Source organism: Ylistrum balloti, unplaced genomic scaffold, assembly GCF_031769215.1.
Source record: "Ylistrum balloti isolate Yb309-2 unplaced genomic scaffold, AGI_CSIRO_Ybal_v1 Utg371700, whole genome shotgun sequence".
NCBI lineage: Eukaryota > Metazoa > Mollusca > Bivalvia > Pectinida > Pectinidae > Ylistrum > Ylistrum balloti.
In genome coordinates this window covers 212,455-232,662 of record NW_026782857.1, presented here as the reverse complement: position 1 = coordinate 232,662, position 20,208 = coordinate 212,455, and the positions used below count along the sequence as shown (strand labels likewise).

The following is a 20,208-nucleotide window of genomic DNA, read 5'->3' as shown; positions in this document are numbered from 1 at the left end:
GCTATTCAAACACATTCCAACTAATATACAGGTGTTCAAACGCATACCGGTCGAAATACTGGTGTTGGCGTTTTAATTTAGTATTGTTCAAACTTTCTAAAATTATCCACAGAGCTGTTGTTGATATTTTGATTACATTGATATTAAAAGCATTTGTGTGTAGTGAAAGTAGCGAAAGTGTTTGTGAATTTCACCTAAATAAGAAAATAGAACATTAGACAAAGCCACTTCTTTGTATCGTCCTATTCTGTTTCCTGTACGGTTGGCGCCTCTCTCTCTCTCTCTCTCTCTCTCTCCCTCTCCCTCTCTCTCTCTCTCTCCCTCTCTCTCTCTCTCTTGGAATACATTTATAGGCATGTTGGTATTTTCAAGGGAACTAACTCATTAATCACTGGGACACTCGAGGGGAGATTTGATTACACCGAAAGGATTCAAAGACAAAGGGGGAAAACTCCGACATATCTTGCCGATGAAGAATATTGTATATCTCACATGATTGTGCGAGATTTCCTTCGAAATAAAATAGGAGAACTTTGGTGAAATCACCGTCTTGTCTCCACCAAGAGCGAATACATGGTCAGTGTCTTCAAAATATAAGCTGTGTTCTGGCGAGAGTGAAGAAAGAAGTGGCAAGCCTCTGACAGGCCACTTATGTCTTTCTGTCCAGAGCAGTGAATATGTGAATATTTATATATGTATATATCCAAGTAAAATCAGAAAATAATTCTGTCGAACTAACGCACGTGCTAAAATACAGCTGTTTTCCGTCACTGCCGAATACAGCACAAATATATGTGGCAGGTATTTTCCAACAACAGCAGCGCCAGTTGCAAGATAAATTGAAGTCTATAATGGAGAATAGGAGGGGTCGGAGGGACAATAATCCGGAATGGTTATGGGTAGAGGGCCACAAAATGACTTTATCTCCACATTTTATCTGACAGTGATCCTATCGAGATATCAGAGACAGATCTTACCGCCCTGATATTTTCCTGGTCATTTTATGACAAAATGGCCGACATGCGGCCATCTTGGATTTTGGAGCCGAGTTTGGCATTGTTACTTCTTAATAGGTAATGGATGGATTCCTTTCAAGATTGACTGCATCTGTCACAAATGTTTGACTTCGGGAATGATTCATAAACAGATGTCCCGCAAGCGAACATTTAGATTTTAAGACAGAGAAAGCTTGGTATTTCACAGAGTAATAGGCTGTTTTTAATCCGTTTGTAATTTCTCCTTTGTTCTTTCAATTGTGCTTAAGATGCATATTTTGAAAACTTTATTCGTCGATATGAAATGAACGACAAGTAAGGGGAAAGAAGAGAAAACTAAAAGAATTCAACCGACAAAAACCCAAAATGATCATGGAGGGCCAATCTCTCTGTAAGATCTCTCGTATTTATAAATCTTCTGGAAAACGTGTTAAGACATTTTCATTCTTCTTTTAAAGGAACTTTTTTAATACTCTTACTTGTAACCCAACAGTATATCATGTAACGACTGCCTCATTGGTAAACTTGCCCCTTAAGTTCATAAAAAAGCGATCGTATAGTAGAGAGGTAATGTGAAGTACATGTACTGTAAACGCGTGATAAATTGTACATTTTTAATTCACAATAGGTGTAATGCATTGCCTTCGGAAACACTTAACATTTAAATTTCTCGATAAACACATTTAAAACTCCAACTAGAACTGAACTCAGATGATTTTGGGTAAAGGACCTGTGCAAGTGGAAAAAGTGTCCGCGATATCCAATTATCTGTGATAATTATATTGACCAATGAATAAACGTGTTTCTTCAACTCAATGAATACATTCATATTATCTGAATGCATATATTCAATGCTATTAATATTTGTTAATGATATCACTGATGTTTATATGAAAGAAACGCGATATTAACGTGTCTAAAATTAATATTACAATGGAAATATATTTATGCGTGTACCATGTACCTTGCCTTCTCTGAAAGTGAACAAGGGAGAACGGACATTCTAGAACACAAAGAGTGACGAGGAGGAAGTATTCATAGCACGGGAAGTAATGAACATTGACAAGTTGCGTGTTTTGGCGGACAGTGTAGAGCAGATGTATGATTTTGTATATACAAATTCTCGATGTACAAAGCACGTGCATTACGCGCACACTCATCTAACGTCTAGTAAGCAAGGGTTAGCAATTACGGGTATTGAACGATATAATTTCGGCCATTTCGACCCAATTTTGTCAGGCCAGTCTTCAAACAATGCCCAATCTCTTGGGAGTGGAAACTTGGTGTAATGATAATAGCCCTTCACTAAATTGTGATGTTATTCATTTGGACTTGCAACAATTCTGCCCTTCACGTGGTCGAGGACCAACAGTATTTTATCATTCCGTCTAGGTTTTTGACCTTTTGTGTAAAGTGAAAAAGTATCTTGTAAATATGTATCACTATCCCTGGCGAACGTCCGGTTGGAGATATTAGTTATGGGTCTATTTTATATGCTGTCTTCATAAAGTACTTCAATAATGAGTATTTAAGTGGATTAAATTTTAAATATCTATTTCCGACCCGATCACATGAAACTGTTCACATCACAAAGTACATACTTTTTACAGAAATTAGTCCCCTCCAAGAGGATGAAAACCTAAATATTGATGGATCATGCTTAAAAAAAAAACCCATAGCAGGTTTTGCTTCGACTGGATGAGTGAGAATAACCAAACAATTCAACCAGTTTTCAATCAAGTTACCGAGATTTTTTTCCCCAATGTCACATCAAAAGACTTCTCTACCTATCCTACCAACTATAGGGGGAGTCCATTTTTATACGAGCATAAGTGACAAAACACTTTAGTAAAAATTAACATTGAACATACAGGCATTTAGTATGAATGTATCCTCCAAATTAAATATATTTCAGGTTAAGATTAATGCTTCGAGTAATTCTGGTGGAATATACAGCCTGATTATCAAGCCAATGTTTGTTATATTTTATGTATAACTTGAATTCAGCCTATTACTGTCATGCCACACTACTTGGAAAAAATAAGTCAGGAGGAAGTTTTTATCAGATCAGGTTTATTAACCGTCCCAACATGAAATATATCTTGTAAACAAACACAACATTGTAACACATAGCAAGGTGTATTGGAAATGTGAGTTAACAATGAGGTCCAGGTCTTAAAGACAACATATTCAATCGGGTAGTTAAAGTCATTTTGGCAGGAAATTTAATATTCCTCACCCTCCTCTTCTCCTTCACCCTCAACGGAGTCGACTCCGACCTCTTCGTAGTCCTTCTCCAGAGCAGCCAAATCCTCACGAGCCTCAGAGAATTCTCCCTCTTCCATACCCTCTCCGACGTACCAGTGGACGAAAGCACGCTTGGCGTACATCAGATCGAACTTGTGGTCAAGACGAGCCCAGGCCTCAGCGATGGCGGTGGTGTTGCTCAACATGCACACGGCACGCTGGACCTTGGCCAGATCACCTCCTGGAACAACGGTGGGTGGCTGGTAGTTGATTCCGACCTTGAAACCAGTGGGACACCAGTCGACGAACTGGATGGTCCTCTTGGTCTTGATGGTGGCGATGGCAGCGTTGACATCCTTGGGCACAACATCACCTCTGTACAACATGCAACAGGCCATGTATTTGCCGTGACGGGGATCGCATTTCACCATCTGGTTGGCAGGCTCGAAGCAGGCATTGGTGATTTCAGCAACTGAAAGCTGCTCATGGTAGGCCTTCTCGGCAGAGATGACTGGGGCATATGTAGCCAGAGGGAAGTGGATACGTGGGTATGGCACCAAGTTGGTCTGGAACTCGGTCAAGTCGACGTTCAGGGCACCATCAAATCGGAGGGAGGCAGTGATTGAGCTGACAATCTGACCAATCAGACGGTTCAAGTTGGTGTATGTTGGTCGCTCAATGTCCAAGTTTCTGCGGCAGATATCGTAGATAGCCTCGTTGTCGACCATGAAGGCACAGTCAGAGTGCTCAAGGGTGGTGTGGGTGGTCAGGATGGAGTTGTAAGGCTCAACAACGGCAGTGGAGACCTGGGGAGCTGGGTAGATGGCGAATTCCAGTTTGGATTTCTTTCCGTAGTCAACACTGAGACGTTCCATGAGGAGGGAGGTGAATCCAGATCCGGTACCACCGCCGAAGCTGTGGAAGATGAGGAATCCCTGAAGACCGGTACACTGGTCAGCCAACTTCCTGATGCGGTCAAGAACCAAGTCAACAATTTCCTTTCCAATAGTGTAGTGACCTCTTGCGTAGTTGTTAGCAGCATCCTCTTTGCCGGTGATGAGCTGCTCGGGGTGGAAAAGCTGCCTGTATGTTCCGGTACGTACCTCATCTGTAGCACAAAAACAGATAATTCAGATACAAGCCTCATTTAACAATCAGATCAGCCATCAAAGGAGTGATCAGCAATACAAATCATTTTATTTTCCAATTCAAAATTATTTCATTTAATTTACAGAACTCTTTGAATGAAGATTTGAAAATTTCAATTTGAGCAATAAATTTACATACCAACAACAGTGGGTTCCAGATCTACAAACACGGCCCTGGGAACGTGCTTGCCAGCTCCAGTCTCACTGAAGAAGGTGTTGAAGGAGTCATCTCCCCCTCCGATGGTCTTGTCTGAGGGCATCTGGCCATCAGGCTGGATACCGTGTTCCAGACAGTACAATTCCCAGCAGGCATTGCCCATCTGGACTCCGGCCTGGCCGACGTGGACGCTGATACATTCCCTCTGTAACACAAAGGTTTTACATAATGATACTATTCATCAAAACATATCCTACTGCAATACAGATACACCAAACTTACTTCTTATATTATTGGAGTTTTCAAAATTCATACAAGTTATATTCCCACTCCTATCTCTAACTAGAGTGATGAGATATTTGAAAAAAATTGCTATGAAATACTTATGTAGCGTACATTATATTAAGTAAAAAAATATAAAACTTGACAAATACCTATATATATATATTTTTCTCCCATTCCTTTATTTAATCATGCCAATACTACACATTTTTAATTTATCAATTAAATGTTTTGCTTTCTGTCCCATGTTGAACGACTTTTCATTTCAAACATTGTCATCCTGATTGCGTATTGCTTACATCTGCCTTGTGGCAAAATGTTCACATTTAAAACATGCGACATATTAATAAGTAATTAAATTTATAATCTCGACAACTGATATCCGGTTTATTCTAGAAGTTAACATTTAAACCAATGAGTGCAAAACATTTTAAACTGGTGACACACCTTTACAACGACCCGGACAGGAAATCGCTCAACCGTTGACAAGTTTAAACTTGTACACAAAGAGATCTAAACACCTGCTAATTTAAACTTGATTTAACCTCGTAATCGGATTGAACTCCCTTTTCCATCGACTATAAGATTCGTAAACTGCTGTTTTAGATACTCAGATATTTCATCGTTTCCTAAATTCCGAAATATTTCAACAATCACCTTTCTCGTAGCGTTTAACACGTGGCCAGGAGTAATATATGTTTTCGGGGAAAATACCACAGAGGTAGATATATTTCACATGAAAACTTGACCAGGTTTGGTTCTTCAGCCAATCAACGAGCTGGGAATGCTGTTTATTAATTTTATACGAAAAGTAACATAGTTTAACATAATAACAAGTATACAATCGATATCACCATGGTGACACGGACATCACATTCGCGTCGAAAAATCAATTTATTCCCTTTCAATAAACATTTCGGTATTCTTGTATCGGTATTTAGGTCAAGAGTATACTCCACAGTCCCTTAACCAAGTAGAAAATTCCATGGATAACAAATATTACTAGGTAACTCGGCAAATGGTCGCATCGTCATCCCGCCCAACTCGGTGGTTGAAATGTGTCGGTTATTTTTAGATATTTACCGGTAGAATAAGAGCTCAATAAATGACACACAACTGCTGCTTATATTCATGGTGACAGATTACAATTTTCCCAAAAATATGATCCATGATAGATTATAATTGACTTACCATGATGAAAAGTTGGTTTCAAACGAGTTGAAAGGGGTAAGAAGATGCCGGTTAAATCCTCACGGGGAGTTCGATGATCCGCTGGTGAGAAATTTGAATGGCGCGATAGCGGGTTTCTCGGTATTTATACACAATATTTAACTTTAACCCTTAACCTGGATTCTGATTGGTCGATTCTGATGTCATCTGCTGTCCTGCGTGTTTCCATTGGTTGTTCATCAGGAAGAACCTGTAAGTGATATTTTCGCCTCGTTGACCTGTTCTGACTTTGGCGGCAATATTACCTGTATCCCAGGTGTGACGTTAGCTTTGTTGTAGCAACTGTCACGTGACAGCTGATCGATCGGCCCATGTAGATAATATTGTAACACACGAGATAGTGTCTATACCCCGTCATAGATTTCAAGTAAGTATTGTATATATTTTCAACACGGCAATACTCACCTTTGTTTAACAATCGTTAAAACAATTGTTAGACAATTGACACTTCAATCATTTGTAATAAACGCCATTTGTCTTGTCGATACCTGTTTCGAATAATATTGATATTGCATTAGCAACAAGTTAAATAAAGCGGTTTCTTAAAGTGATTTTGTTTTGAAAGTTCATAAAAAAGAATTTAAAAAAACCAAACAAACATATAATTAAACGAATATAAGCATTTGATTGCACCGAAAGTTGCGCAATTATTGAAGGAATGTCTAAGTCATTATTTAAGAGAAATATTTGAACCTTACTATATTGTGATACTGAGTGAGAAGGGGGAATGGGAAATGGAAGAATTAGGAAGGGAGCTGGGTGGGAGAGGGGATAAAAAGGAATCGAAAGAGGGATGAATGGGGAATTGAGGGAGGGTGAATGGGATGCGAGGTGGAGGGGAGGAGAGGAAGACTGGGAGAGGGAAGGGGTGGTTATACGTTGGAAAGGAGAAAGAATGGAGAGACATTGATGATTATATTTTTGAAGGGTGAGAAGAGAATGATAGATTGGATAGATGTGTTGGGGACTGGGAGAAATGCGAGGAGACTGGGAGGAGGATGGGCTTAGGAGCTGAAGTAAGGTGGGGGTAATGGGATAGGTTATTTGAGAAGGGGAGAGGACCAAGGACGACGGAATTGGGAGACTTTGGATAGGGGAGAAAGTATTGTGAGAAAAGGACTGGATAGGGACAGCAAGAGAAGGATTGGAAGAAGGAATTGGGAGGGGAAATAGTGAGAAGAAGGTGGGATGGCGTGGAGGAGTTGAGAACTGCATCAGAGAGTGAACAAAATGTATCAGAGATAGAACAGAATGTATCAGTCAGAGAGAGAGGGGGGTGTGGTAGAATGTATCAGAGAGAGAATAAAATGTATCAGAGAGAGAATAAAATGTATCAAAGAGAGAGAGAGAGAGAGAGAGAGAGAGAGAGAGAGAGAGAGAGAGAGAGAGAGAGAGAGAGAGAGAGAGAGAGAGAGGATAGAATGTATCAGAGAGAGAGAGAGAGAGAGAGAGAGAGAGAGAGAGAGAGAGATAGAATGTCTCCGAGAGAGAATAAATTTTATCAGAGAGAATAAATTTTATCATAGAAAGAACAGAATGTATCAGTCAGAGAGAGAGAGAGAGAGAGAGAGAGAGAGAGAGAGTAGGGGGGGTTAGAATGTATCAGAGAGAGAATAAAATGTATCAGAGAGAGAGAGAACAGAATGTATCAGAGAGAGAATAAAATATAGGAGAATGATAGGGAAATGAGAATTCGCCTAGGACTAGGAGACCGGGGAAGGTTAGATTTTTGGACTTGTAAAAGAAGGAAATTGGGATTGTGAGGAGGTAAGTAAGAGGAGGTAGTTAGAATATCCTTGAATTCCCATCGTGTGCTGAACGTAGCGCCTTTATGCCGCAGGAGTGGACAGGTATCACACACACAAGTCAAGGCGTTGCACAGCAATAACGTAAACAACAAACAACAGTGTGTATGATACTTCTATATCTTACAATATGTTTACACAAGGAACGTCAATAGCGATCCACTTCAACACAAACTGAAATTAAATACATTCCCGTGTAGAATAAAGGGTGGAGACACAAAAACACTAATTACGGACCATAATTTTAATCATGCTTTGATGTATAAAGATACATGGTTATAATCAAGCTTTCGTGACATTCCAGTACTGATAGATATTTAAAAACGCGTTTTTTAATACTTCAGTATCACACAGGTGGTGATATGTAAATGATCCTGCTCAGGTGGACTCTTTTTTTAATATCTATCGCTTTTTGTCGGAAGCCTGTACATGTTTATAAGCTCTCACATAAAATCAATACAATATATATATATATATATATATATATATATATATATATTACACACAGTATATGATACATTGAAACATTCGGTTACACACAGTAACCTGAAGTGATACATTGAAACATTCGGTTACACACAGTAACCTGAAGTGATACATTGAAATATTTGATTACACACAGTAACCTGAAGTGATACATTGAAATATTTGATAACACACAGTAACCTGAAGTGATATATTGAAACATTCGATTACATGATAACCTGAAGTGATACATTGAAACATTCGGTTACACACAGTAACCTGAAGTGATACATTGAAACATTCGATTACACACAGTAACCTGAAGTGATATATTGAAACATTCGGTTACACACAGTAACCTGAAGTGATACATTGAAGCATTCGGTTACACACAGTAACCTGAAGTGATACATTGAAATATTTGATAACACACAGTAACCTGAAGTGATACATTGAAACATTCGATTACACACAGTAACCTGAAGTGATACATTGAAATATTCGGTTACACACAGTAACCTGAAGTGATACATTGAAATATTTGATTACACACAGTAACCTGAAGTGATACATTGAAACATTCGATTATATGATAACCTGAAGTGATACATTGAAACATTCGGTTACACACAGTAACCTGAAGTGATACATTGAAATATTTGATAACACACAGTAACCTGAAGTGATACATTGAAACATTCGATTACATGGTAACCTGAAGTGATACATTGAAACATTCGGTTACATGATAACCTGAAGTGATACATTGAAACATTCGGTTACATGATAACCTGAAGTGATACATTGAAACATTCGGTTACACACAGTAACCTAAAGTGATACATTGAAACATTCGATTACATGGTAACCTGAAGTGATACATTGAAACATTCGGTTACACACAGTAACCTGAAGTGATACATTGAAACATTCGGTTACACACAGTAACCTGAAGTGATACATTGAAACATTCGATTACATGGTAACCTGAAGTGATACATTGAAACATTCGATTACATGATAACCTGAAGTGATACATTGAAATATTCGGTTACACACAGTAACCTGAAGTGATACATTGAAATATTCGGTTACACACAGTAACCTGAAGTGATACATTGAAATATTTGATTACACACAGTAACCTGAAGTGATACATTGAAACATTCGATTACATGGTAACCTGAAGTGATACATTGAAATATTCGGTTACACACAATAACCTAAAGTGATACATTGAAACATTCGATTACACACAGTAACCTGAAGTGATACATTGAAGCATTCGGTTACACACAGTAACCTGAAGTGATACATTGAAACATTCGGTTACACACAGTAACCTGAAGTGATACATTGAAATATTTGATTACACACAGTAACCTGAAGTGATACATTGAAACATTCGGTTACACACAATAACCTGAAGTGATACATTGAAGCATTCGGTTACACACAGTAACCTGAAGTGATACATTGAAACATTTGGTTACACACAGTAACCTGAAGTGATACATTGAAGCATTCGGTTACACACAGTAACCTGAAGTGATACATTGAAACATTCGGTTACACACAGTAACCTGAAGTGATACATTGAAACATTCGGTTACACACAGTAACCTGAAGTGATACATTGAAACATTCGGTTACACACAATAACCTGAAGTGATACATTGAAACATTCGATTACATGGTAACCTGGAGTGATACATTGAAACATTCGATTACATGGTAACCTGAAGTGATACATTGAAATATTCGGTTACACACAATAACCTGAAGTGATACATTGAAACATTCGATTACATGGTAACCTGAAGTGATACATTGAAACATTCGATTACATGGTAACCTGGAGTGATACATTGAAACATTCGATTACATGGTAACCTGAAGTGATACATTGAAATATTCGGTTACACACAATAACCTAAAGTGATACATTGAAACATTCGATTACACACAGTAACCTGAAGTGATACATTGAAGCATTCGGTTACACACAGCAGCTTTAAGTGATAGTTAGAAACCTTCATTTACACACAGAAACTTTAATCGAAGCTGACAAATGGGATCGCTAAATTACACACGATAGAAGTGACACTCGGAAATCCTCGGCAATTACACACATGGAACTGAAGTGACCCATGGAAGCCATCGACATTCACACACAGAGACCTGAAGTGACACATAGAAACACTCGGCAGTTACACACAGAGAACTGAAGTGACACATGGAAACCTACGACAGTTACACACAGAAAACTGAAAAGATACACGGAATCCCTCGACATTCACACACAGAGAACTGAAGTGACACATGGAAACCCTCGGCAATTACACACATGGAACTGAAGTGACCCATGGAAGCCATCGACATTCACACACAGAGAACTGAAGTGACACATGAAAACCTACGACAGTTACATACAGGGAACTGAAAAGTCACACGGAATCCCTCGACGTTCACATACAGAGAACTGAAGTGACACATGGAAACCCTCGGCAGTTACACACAGATAACTGAAGTGACACATGGAAACCCTCGACATTCACACACAGAGAACTGAAATGACACACGGAATCCCTCGACATTCACACACAGAGAACTGAAGTGACACATGGAAACCCTCGGCAGTTACACACAGGGAACTGAAGTGACACGCGGAAACCCTCGGCAGTTACACACAGGGAACTTAAGTGACACAGAAACCCTCAGCAGTTACACACAGGGAACTGAAATGACACATGGAAACCCTCGGCAGTTACACACAGAGAACTGAAATGACACATGGAAACCCTCGGCAGTTACACACAGAGAACTGAAATGACACGCGGAAACCCTCGACAGTTACACACAGAGAACTGAAGTGACACATGGAAACCCTCGGCAGTTACACACAGAGAACTGAAATGACACATGGAAACCTACGACAGTTACACACAGAGAACTGAAGTAACACATGAAAACATACATAATCCAAACAGCATCATAACGATAAACATATTGTTACCATGCAAATGTTTGGTTATACGGACAATTAAACTGTCGAACACACAAAAACCCTCTTTTACAGACGGTAACCCCTACCTTCACATAGTTATATGTTAACATTTTCAGACTCATCATAACCCTTAATACTTCAAAACTCTCGTCAGATTCATACAAGTGATGAAATGATTCATGAGATTTTACTGGTAATATAATTTTTTACGGGCTTGGTTGGGTCCTTCTTTACCCGTATTGTTTAAGTGCATGGAAAAGAAAAGTTCCTCCTACCACTTCACCAATACCTAACGACGATATGTTTGCTTGTTCTAAACCTTGTTTGTTTGACAAATACACACATTGTATATTAAGGCCGGTCAATACCTTAAACACACATCGTCTTTATAATAGATCTAGCACATTCTTGCCATTGTGAATTGTCCCGGGCGATATAGGTCTGTTCTTAATTAACGGACCAACAGGAGACAGACTACCTACCGTATTGTGTAAAAGGTGCGGCGAGTTTGGTTAACAGGTTTAAATACAGACACGCCTGACTACGTTTACTGAATTACAACAGCATGAACGCCTGTAAGGACACGTCAACACAAAAATATCAATGTCATCGACATTCCTCCGATAAAAATATATGTAAATAACATGGCTGAAAATGACAAAAATTAAACCCTTAACCGACCAACTAGTCAATATATACCTCTATTTTAATAGTCAGTATATACCTCCAGTCTGCTAGTCAATATATACATACAGCCTACTAGTCAATATATACCTCTAGTCTACCAGTCAATATATATCTCCAGTCTACTAGTCAATATATACCTCCACTCTACTAGTCAATATATACCTCCAGACTAACAGTCAATATATACCTCCAGCCTACTAGACATTATATACCTCCATTCTACTAGTCAATATATACCTCCAGCCTTCTAGTCAATATATACCTCAAATCTACTAGCCAATGTATACCTCCAGTCTACTAGTCAATATATACCTCCAGTCTACTAGTCAATATATACCTCCAGTCTACTAGTCAATATATACCTCCTGTCTACTAGCCAATATATACCTCCAGTCTACTAGTCAATATATACCTCTAGTCTACTAGTCAATATATACCTCCGGTCTACTAGTCAATATATACCTCCAGTCTACTGGTCAATATATACCTCTAGTCTACTAGTCAATATATACCTCCAGCCTACTAGTCAATATATACCTCTAGTCTACTAGTCAATATATACCTCTAGTCTGCTAGTCAATATATACCTCCAGTCTACTAGTCAATATATACCTCTAGTCTACTAGTCAATATATACCTCCAGTCTACTAGTCAATATATAACTCTAGTCTACTAGTCAATATATACCCCCAGTCTACTAGTCAATATATACCTCTAGTCTACTAGTCAATATATACCTCTAGTCTACTAGTCAATATATACCCCCAGTCTACTAGTCAATATATACCTCCAGTCCACTAGTCAATATATACCTCCAGTCTACTAGTCAATATATACCTCTAGTCTACTAGTCAATATATACCTCCAGTCCACTAGTCAATATATACCTCCAGTCTACTTGTCAATATATACCTCTAGTCTACTAGTCAATATATACCTCCAGTCTACTAGTCAATATATTCCTCCAGTCTACTGGTCAATATATACCTCCAGTCTACTGGTCAATATATACCTCCAGTCTACTAGTCAATATATACCTCTAGTCTACCAGTCAATATATACCTCCAGTCTATTAGTCAATATATACCTCCAGTCCACTGGTCAATATATACCTCCAGTCTACTGGTCAATATATACCTCCAGTCTACTGGTCAATATATACCTCCAGCCTACCAGTCAATATATACCTCCAGTCTACTGGTCAATATATACCTCCAGCCTACCAGTCAATATATACCTCCAGCCTACCAGTCAATATATACCTCCAGTCTATTAGTCAATATATACCTCTAGTCCACTAGTCAATATATACCTCTAGTCTACTAGTCAATATATACCTCCACTCTACTAGTCAATATATACCTCCAGACTAACAGTCAATATATACCTCCAGCCTACTAGACATTATATACCTCCATTCTACTAGTCAATATATACCTCCAGCCTTCTAGTCAATATATACCTCAAATCTACTAGCCAATGTATACCTCCAGTCTACTAGTCAATATATACCTCCAGTCTACTAGTCAATATATACCTCCTGTCTACTAGCCAATATATACCTCCAGTCTACTAGTCAATATATACCTCTAGTCTACTAGTCAATATATACCTCCGGTCTACTAGTCAATATATACCTCCAGTCTACTCGTCAATATATACCTCTAGTCTACTAGTCAATATATACCTCTAGTCTACTAGTCAATATATACCTCCAGTCCACTAGTCAATATATACCTCCAGTCTACTAGTCAATATATACCTCCAGTCTACTAGTCAATATATTCCTCCAGTCTACTGGTCAATATATACCTCCAGTCTACTGGTCAATATATACCTCCAGTCTACTGGTCAATATATACCTCCAGTCTACTGGTCAATATATACCTCCGGTCTACTAGTCAATATATACCTCCAGCCTACTAGTCAATATATACCTCCAGTCTACTGGTCAATATATACCTCCAGTCTACTGGTCAATATATACCTCCAGTCTACTGGTCAATATATACCTCCAGTCTACTGGTCAATATATACCTCCGGTCTACTAGTCAATATATACCTCCAGTCTACTCGTCAATATATACCTCTAGTCTACTAGTCAATATATACCTCTAGTCTACTAGTCAATATATACCTCCAGTCCACTAGTCAATATATACCTCCAGTCCACTAGTCAATATATACCTCCAGTCCACTAGTCAATATATACCTCCAGTCTACTAGTCAATATATTCCTCCAGTCTACTAGCCAATATATACCTCCAGTCTACTCGTCAATATATACCTCTAGTCTACTAGTCAATATATACCTCCAGCCTACTAGTCAATATATACCTCTAGTCTACTAGTCAATATATACCTCTAGTCTACTAGTCAATATATACCTCTAGTCTACTAGTCAATATATACCTCCAGTCTACTAGTCAATATATACCTCTAGTCAATATATACCTCCAGTCTACATGTCAATATATACCTCTAGTCTACTGGTCAATATATACCTCCAGTCCACTGGTCAATATATACCTCCAGTCTACTGGTCAATATATACCTCCAGTCTACTGGTCAATATATACCTCCAGCCTACCAGTCAATATATACCTCCAGTCTATTAGTCAATATATACCTCTAGTCCACTAGTCAATATATACCTCTAGTCTACTAGTCAATATATACCTCCAGTCTACTAGTCAATATATACCTCCAGTCCACTAGTCAATATATACCTCTAGTCTACTAGTCAATATATACCCCCAGTCTACTAGTCAATATATACCTCCAGTCCACTAGTCAATATATACCTCCAGTCTACTAGTCAATATATACCTCTAGTCTACTAGTCAATATATACCTCCAGTCTACTTGTCAATATATACCTCTAGTCTACTAGTCAATATATACCTCCAGTCTACTAGTCAATATATTCCTCCAGTCTACTGGTCAATATATACCTCCAGTCTACTGGTCAATATATACCTCCAGTCTACTAGTCAATATATACCTCTAGTCTACCAGTCAATATATACCTCCAGTCTATTAGTCAATATATACCTCCAGTCCACTGGTCAATATATACCTCCAGTCTACTGGTCAATATATACCTCCAGTCTACTGGTCAATATATACCTCCAGCCTACCAGTCAATATATACCTCCAGTCTATTAGTCAATATATACCTCTAGTCCACTAGTCAATATATACCTCTAGTCTACTAGTCAATATATACCTCCAGTCCACTAGTCAATATATACCTCCAGTCTACTAGTCAATATATACCTCCAGCCTTCTAGTCAATATATACCTCTAGTCTACCAGTCAATATATACCTCCGGTGTACAAGTATATATACTATTTTAAATTCATTCTTATTATCCAGTAAATTAACAGTTAGAAATTGTGTTATTGCCATCATTAGAGATTTTGTACTGTCCCAAGCCAATAGTCTTGAAATTAATGTAGTTTTACTGTATCATCATATCCATAAAAAAACTTCAATAGGCTAAAGGGACCTGCATCTTTCACATAGCTAATTTAGCTTTTCAGTCATTTGATAAAGAAATTCAAATGACAAACTTGGAGCTTACAATTTCTCAATGGGGCCCAATTCCTTCAACCCAACAAGGTGTCAGGATCAAATGTTTATACAGAGCTGATTCCCATTAACTGAAGAATACTTCAGACCAAATTTTAGCAAAATCCAATCATTTCAACAGGACTTTGATTTGCTGCATTTCCCCTGTAGGGGCACCATCATTTCCTCGCCAGCAGTCAGAGATCTACAGTTAAAAAAAAAGAAAATTCATTCCCCTTCACCATAGATTTCTTCGGATCAAATTTGGGCAATATCCATCCATTCCTACAGGACGAGTAAAAATTTTTAAAGAATTTACCCTCCCATATTGGGTACAGGTTTACCAAAGGATGCTTCAGACCAAGTTTAGGTAAAGTCCATTCATTCCTGCAGGGTGAGTAGGTTCTTAAAGACCCCTCCCCCCAACCCGAACCAATATGTATAAAACTTGGTTTTCCAACCCCCTAAGGATGCTTCTGACCATAACTAGAAACAATTTTCAGTATAAAGTTGGCGGACGCTGCACCATGGCATAAGTTCACCTCAGTGGTCATTTGACCAGGTTTGTTAAAATTTACCTCACTGGTCTTTGGACCAGGTGAGCTTAAAGACAACAAAGACAAAATTTATAAGTTTCAGTTGTTTTAGTTACAAAAATATAAATATAATTGATATACATAAACTTTAATGCTATGGATTGGATCCAATAACAGACCCCGAGACAAGTACACTTACCTGGTATATACGTCAGACGGACACATGATTTATCTCCCCTTGTTGTAAATGTATGACTTACAATGCTTCAGGAAATAGGTGGACAAACATTTCACCCTTTATTTGTTTCCAGTTGCAAATAACACTTTATAATGGTGTAATAAGGAATGTGTTATCATAGATGATGATGAAATGATAATGTGGGACAATCCCAACTGCCTTAAAAAATGTCATGAATTTGTGAAAGTCTCAGCATTCAATATTGAGCGAGACAGTCAACTGGAATGATAGACAAATGGAATCCATCAAACTGTTTTAATTCTCCAAAATAATTTTTTTATCTGAAGGTTGGCAGATTATTTTGCACTAAAACGTGAAACAACCTGACTGTAAAGATTAAAACCGCAATCAGATAGCAAAAGATGAAATTTTCTAACATAAAAAATTTTTCACATATAATCATCGAAAACTTGTTCACAATTTTCCTTTTTTTGGGGGGTCTGTTTTGTGGATTTTTGTTATTACATAAAAATTTCTCATAACAGGACTGTTCTGTTGTTCATGGCAAATGTACTATATGACGTGTGTAATAACACTAACATGATGTTGTAGATAAATAATATGAACACAGGATTGTCTCAGTATTGAAATGGTACTATTCAAGATAATAGCCTGTTTTATAAACAAAAATATGAGATCTTACACTCATAACAAGGCCATACTGAATTCATCAAATGTTTTTAATAATTTTATACAAAATTTGCCTAAAATCACAGAACTTGATCATTGAAGTCATGATCAAACAGGATTTCCAAACTTCTTTACCAATTTCAGTGATAAAAATGAATTTGTGTTTTTTTTTCTGAGAAAACTATATATGCTTGATAAGAGCTATTCCAGTACAATATCTACCTGACCTTAGGACTACAAAAATAAATAATTTCCATCCATAGTTTGGTTTCCTACCTATTACTTTCAGGCAAATTATCACCTAAATGGATGGTACCCTTGTACAGAACTTGGAGTCCTGGGTTGGTAAAAGATGTTTTAAACTGGAATAGGCCTAAATAGAATGAACACATATTTATACTGAAAAAACAAGTTCCCAGTCTGCATATTAAAATCAACATACAATTGAACACAAGAAATCTGGTGTTGTGTCTATAAGGTGAACGATAGGAATGCTGACAAATTTCCTTAGGACCAGAAAATGGGTGTTGTAATACCTAGAAAGTAGCCCACATCTAACCCATGCATAGAAATACTGTGAATGAATATATTTTGTTACATTTTTGTACATGACGTTTTTTAAAAATCAGGTACAATGATAAATTCACATAACAATTTGAAAAACCTTCAAAAATTACCATACTGCTAATCTGGTGGGTTTTGATTTTGATAAAACATAAAAATTATCAAAAAAGGAATGCCTTTAAGATAAAATCACCAGATTTAGAGAACTCCAAAATTGGTTTCAGAATTTCTGTGAAAAATGAATCCTTTTAACACAACACAAATTGGTGTTATCGGAAAAAAAAAAAAAAAAATGTGTGTAATGCTTCAAGTGGCAAATAAATTGTTGTAAGATGGTAATGAAAATACATACCTCACATTATGTCACGATTTCTATTGACTCTCTACATATTAAAACAGTTCAGGCATTCCTCAGTTTCTCTATAAATACTAACATTCCTGAAATCATCCACATGTTTTTCAATTTACTCATCATTTACTCTACATCCAGATTCACATCATCAATGACGATCATAACACTTCTCTATCATTTTTTTTTGCTTCATTCCTCGTTCATACATTTTTTATTGGTTTCACTAACTTCAATCTAAGATCATATACATTGTCCATCAGTCTCCCGAATTTCAATCTCGGTTCATACATTTTCCACCAGTCTCACTAATTTCAATCTCAGATCATAATTTTCCACCAGATTCCCCGATTTCAACCTCAAACCATACATTTTCTGTCAGTCTCCTTAACTTCAATCTCAGATCATACATTGTCCATCAGATTCCCTGATTTCAATCTCAGATCATACATTTTCCACCAGTCTCCCTAATTTCAATCTCAGATCATACATTTTCCACCAGTCTCCCTAATTTCAATCTCAGATCATACATTTTCCATCAGTCTCCCTAATTTCAATCTCAGATCATACATTTTCCATCAGTCTCCCTAATTTCAATCTCGGTTCATACATTTTCCGTCAGTCTCACTAATTTCAATCTCGGTTCATACATTTTCCATCAGTCTCCCTAATTTCAATCTCAGATCATACATTTTCCATCAGTCTCCCTAATTTCAATCTCGGTTCATACATTTTCCATCAGTCTCCCTAATTTCAATCTCTGACCATACCTTTCCATCTTTTTCTATACGCTCAGTGAGACTGATATAGAACACTCATAGGTCAATCTTACAGAGCTAAAACTAAAAAAAAAAACTGCATACAGTCACAATCAAACCACAACAAATATATCAAGCATTCTTGTATTTGATACAAATTTTTCTTTTTAAACAGTCATTCTATCAGACCCTGACAAGTCTTGTAACATTCTTATTCCAATAAACAGACATGCTTCAAATATGTAAACAATACAAAAGTTGTTGGCACAAACAGGGTTGAGAATAAGGAGCAAACAAGAATACCAAAATTTTTTGTTAAGCAGCTTAAATCTGTGCAAGACTGTCTGTAATTTATGAATATGTTTTCCAAATTTTAAAACTACATCAACTATGATATGTAATTGGTCAAATATCATTTTTTTTTTTTTTTAAATTTCATGGAGTACATGTTCATATCTAAAGATATTTAAGATTGAGATTTTTCTAAAATCTGATGATCCCTGAGAAAAATCTTGATGTAAAAGCTGTGAGAAATGAATCTTGATGAAGGGAACCAAAATATGTTCTATCCCAAAGCCATTTCATTCATTCTTTTTTAAATATGACATATCAAAATTAAAAAAAACGCCATTTTCAAAGCTTGGAGGACCTATTTATATTTTTTTTCGAAATTATTTGCAATGGTTTCATGACTGTTAACCAGGAGATACCAGATGAGTACAAGCTCTGTCTAAATCTCATCTGACTGGCTCGGTAAACAACCATAGAAGCAAGCCTGCAGAGGTGTTATAGTTTAAAAACTAACACACAACTGACACGGTACCAAGTCCCTCGACAACGGAGAGTAAAAATGAAGAAAATCGATTTTGTGAATGAGTATATCAAGCAGAGGTATATTTGTATTATGGAATCAACGAGAAATGTGTTCATGTATCCCTGATATCTCAACAACATGTCATCATTAAATATAGCACTGGTCCTCTTCAATCCAATTATAAATTATTTTTTGTCCTGTCAATCTGACAGGACAGGTTTAACTTCAAAGTGAACATCCCACTGTCACCAAGCATCAGCTTTATCATTCTTAATGTCAACTTCTACTAACTTGTTTGTTTTCAAGGCCACACTTATATCGAAAAGGGGAATATTTGATCAGATATGTACTGGTCTTTTCTCCTGATTTTGAAAAAAATAAAAAATAAAAAATTCACAATAACAGCTTCAAAATTATTCATATTTTGGTGAAATATGAATATGATATTTTCTTGTTCAAGTTAAACCAAAAAGCAATACAACCAGATTATCTGATTTACAATGTCACAAACAAAAATTATAGGAAAACACTGGCCTCAGTAAAAAATTTAGTTAATTTTTTTTAATCATCTGTGATAGCCAAAAAATCCTTTTAGACTATTTCCCCATCAGATAAATTCTTAATATCCTGATTTCACAGTTTGTAAATACTGCTTAAAATATACCTAAAACAGACACAGAGATATTTGATTCAATGTAAAATGATAAAATTGAGAATGGTCA

At 37.1% G+C, this 20,208-nt stretch overlaps 1 protein-coding gene across 1 annotated transcript; it reads right to left on the bottom strand.

Moving 5' to 3' along the window:
* Positions 1 to 3,051: 3,051 nt before the first annotated feature.
* Positions 3,052 to 6,125, bottom strand: LOC132563377 (tubulin alpha-1A chain). Its single transcript, XM_060228141.1, has 3 exons — positions 6,021 to 6,125; positions 4,530 to 4,752; positions 3,052 to 4,350 (listed from the first exon to the last, which is right to left on the bottom strand). Exons 1-3 carry the CDS (start codon positions 6,021 to 6,023, stop codon positions 3,221 to 3,223), a joined length of 1,356 nt encoding a protein of 451 aa, XP_060084124.1. The 5' UTR covers positions 6,024 to 6,125; the 3' UTR covers positions 3,052 to 3,220.
* Positions 6,126 to 20,208: the final 14,083 nt, after the last annotated feature.

What these genes read in the sequence shown, in the direction of transcription:
- LOC132563377 (XM_060228141.1), bottom strand. An exon ending in TCTGGAACCCACTGTTGTTG is followed by an intron (nt 4,351 to 4,529) that starts GTATGTAAATTT and finishes TTTGTGCTACAG; the next exon opens with ATGAGGTACGTACCGGAACA.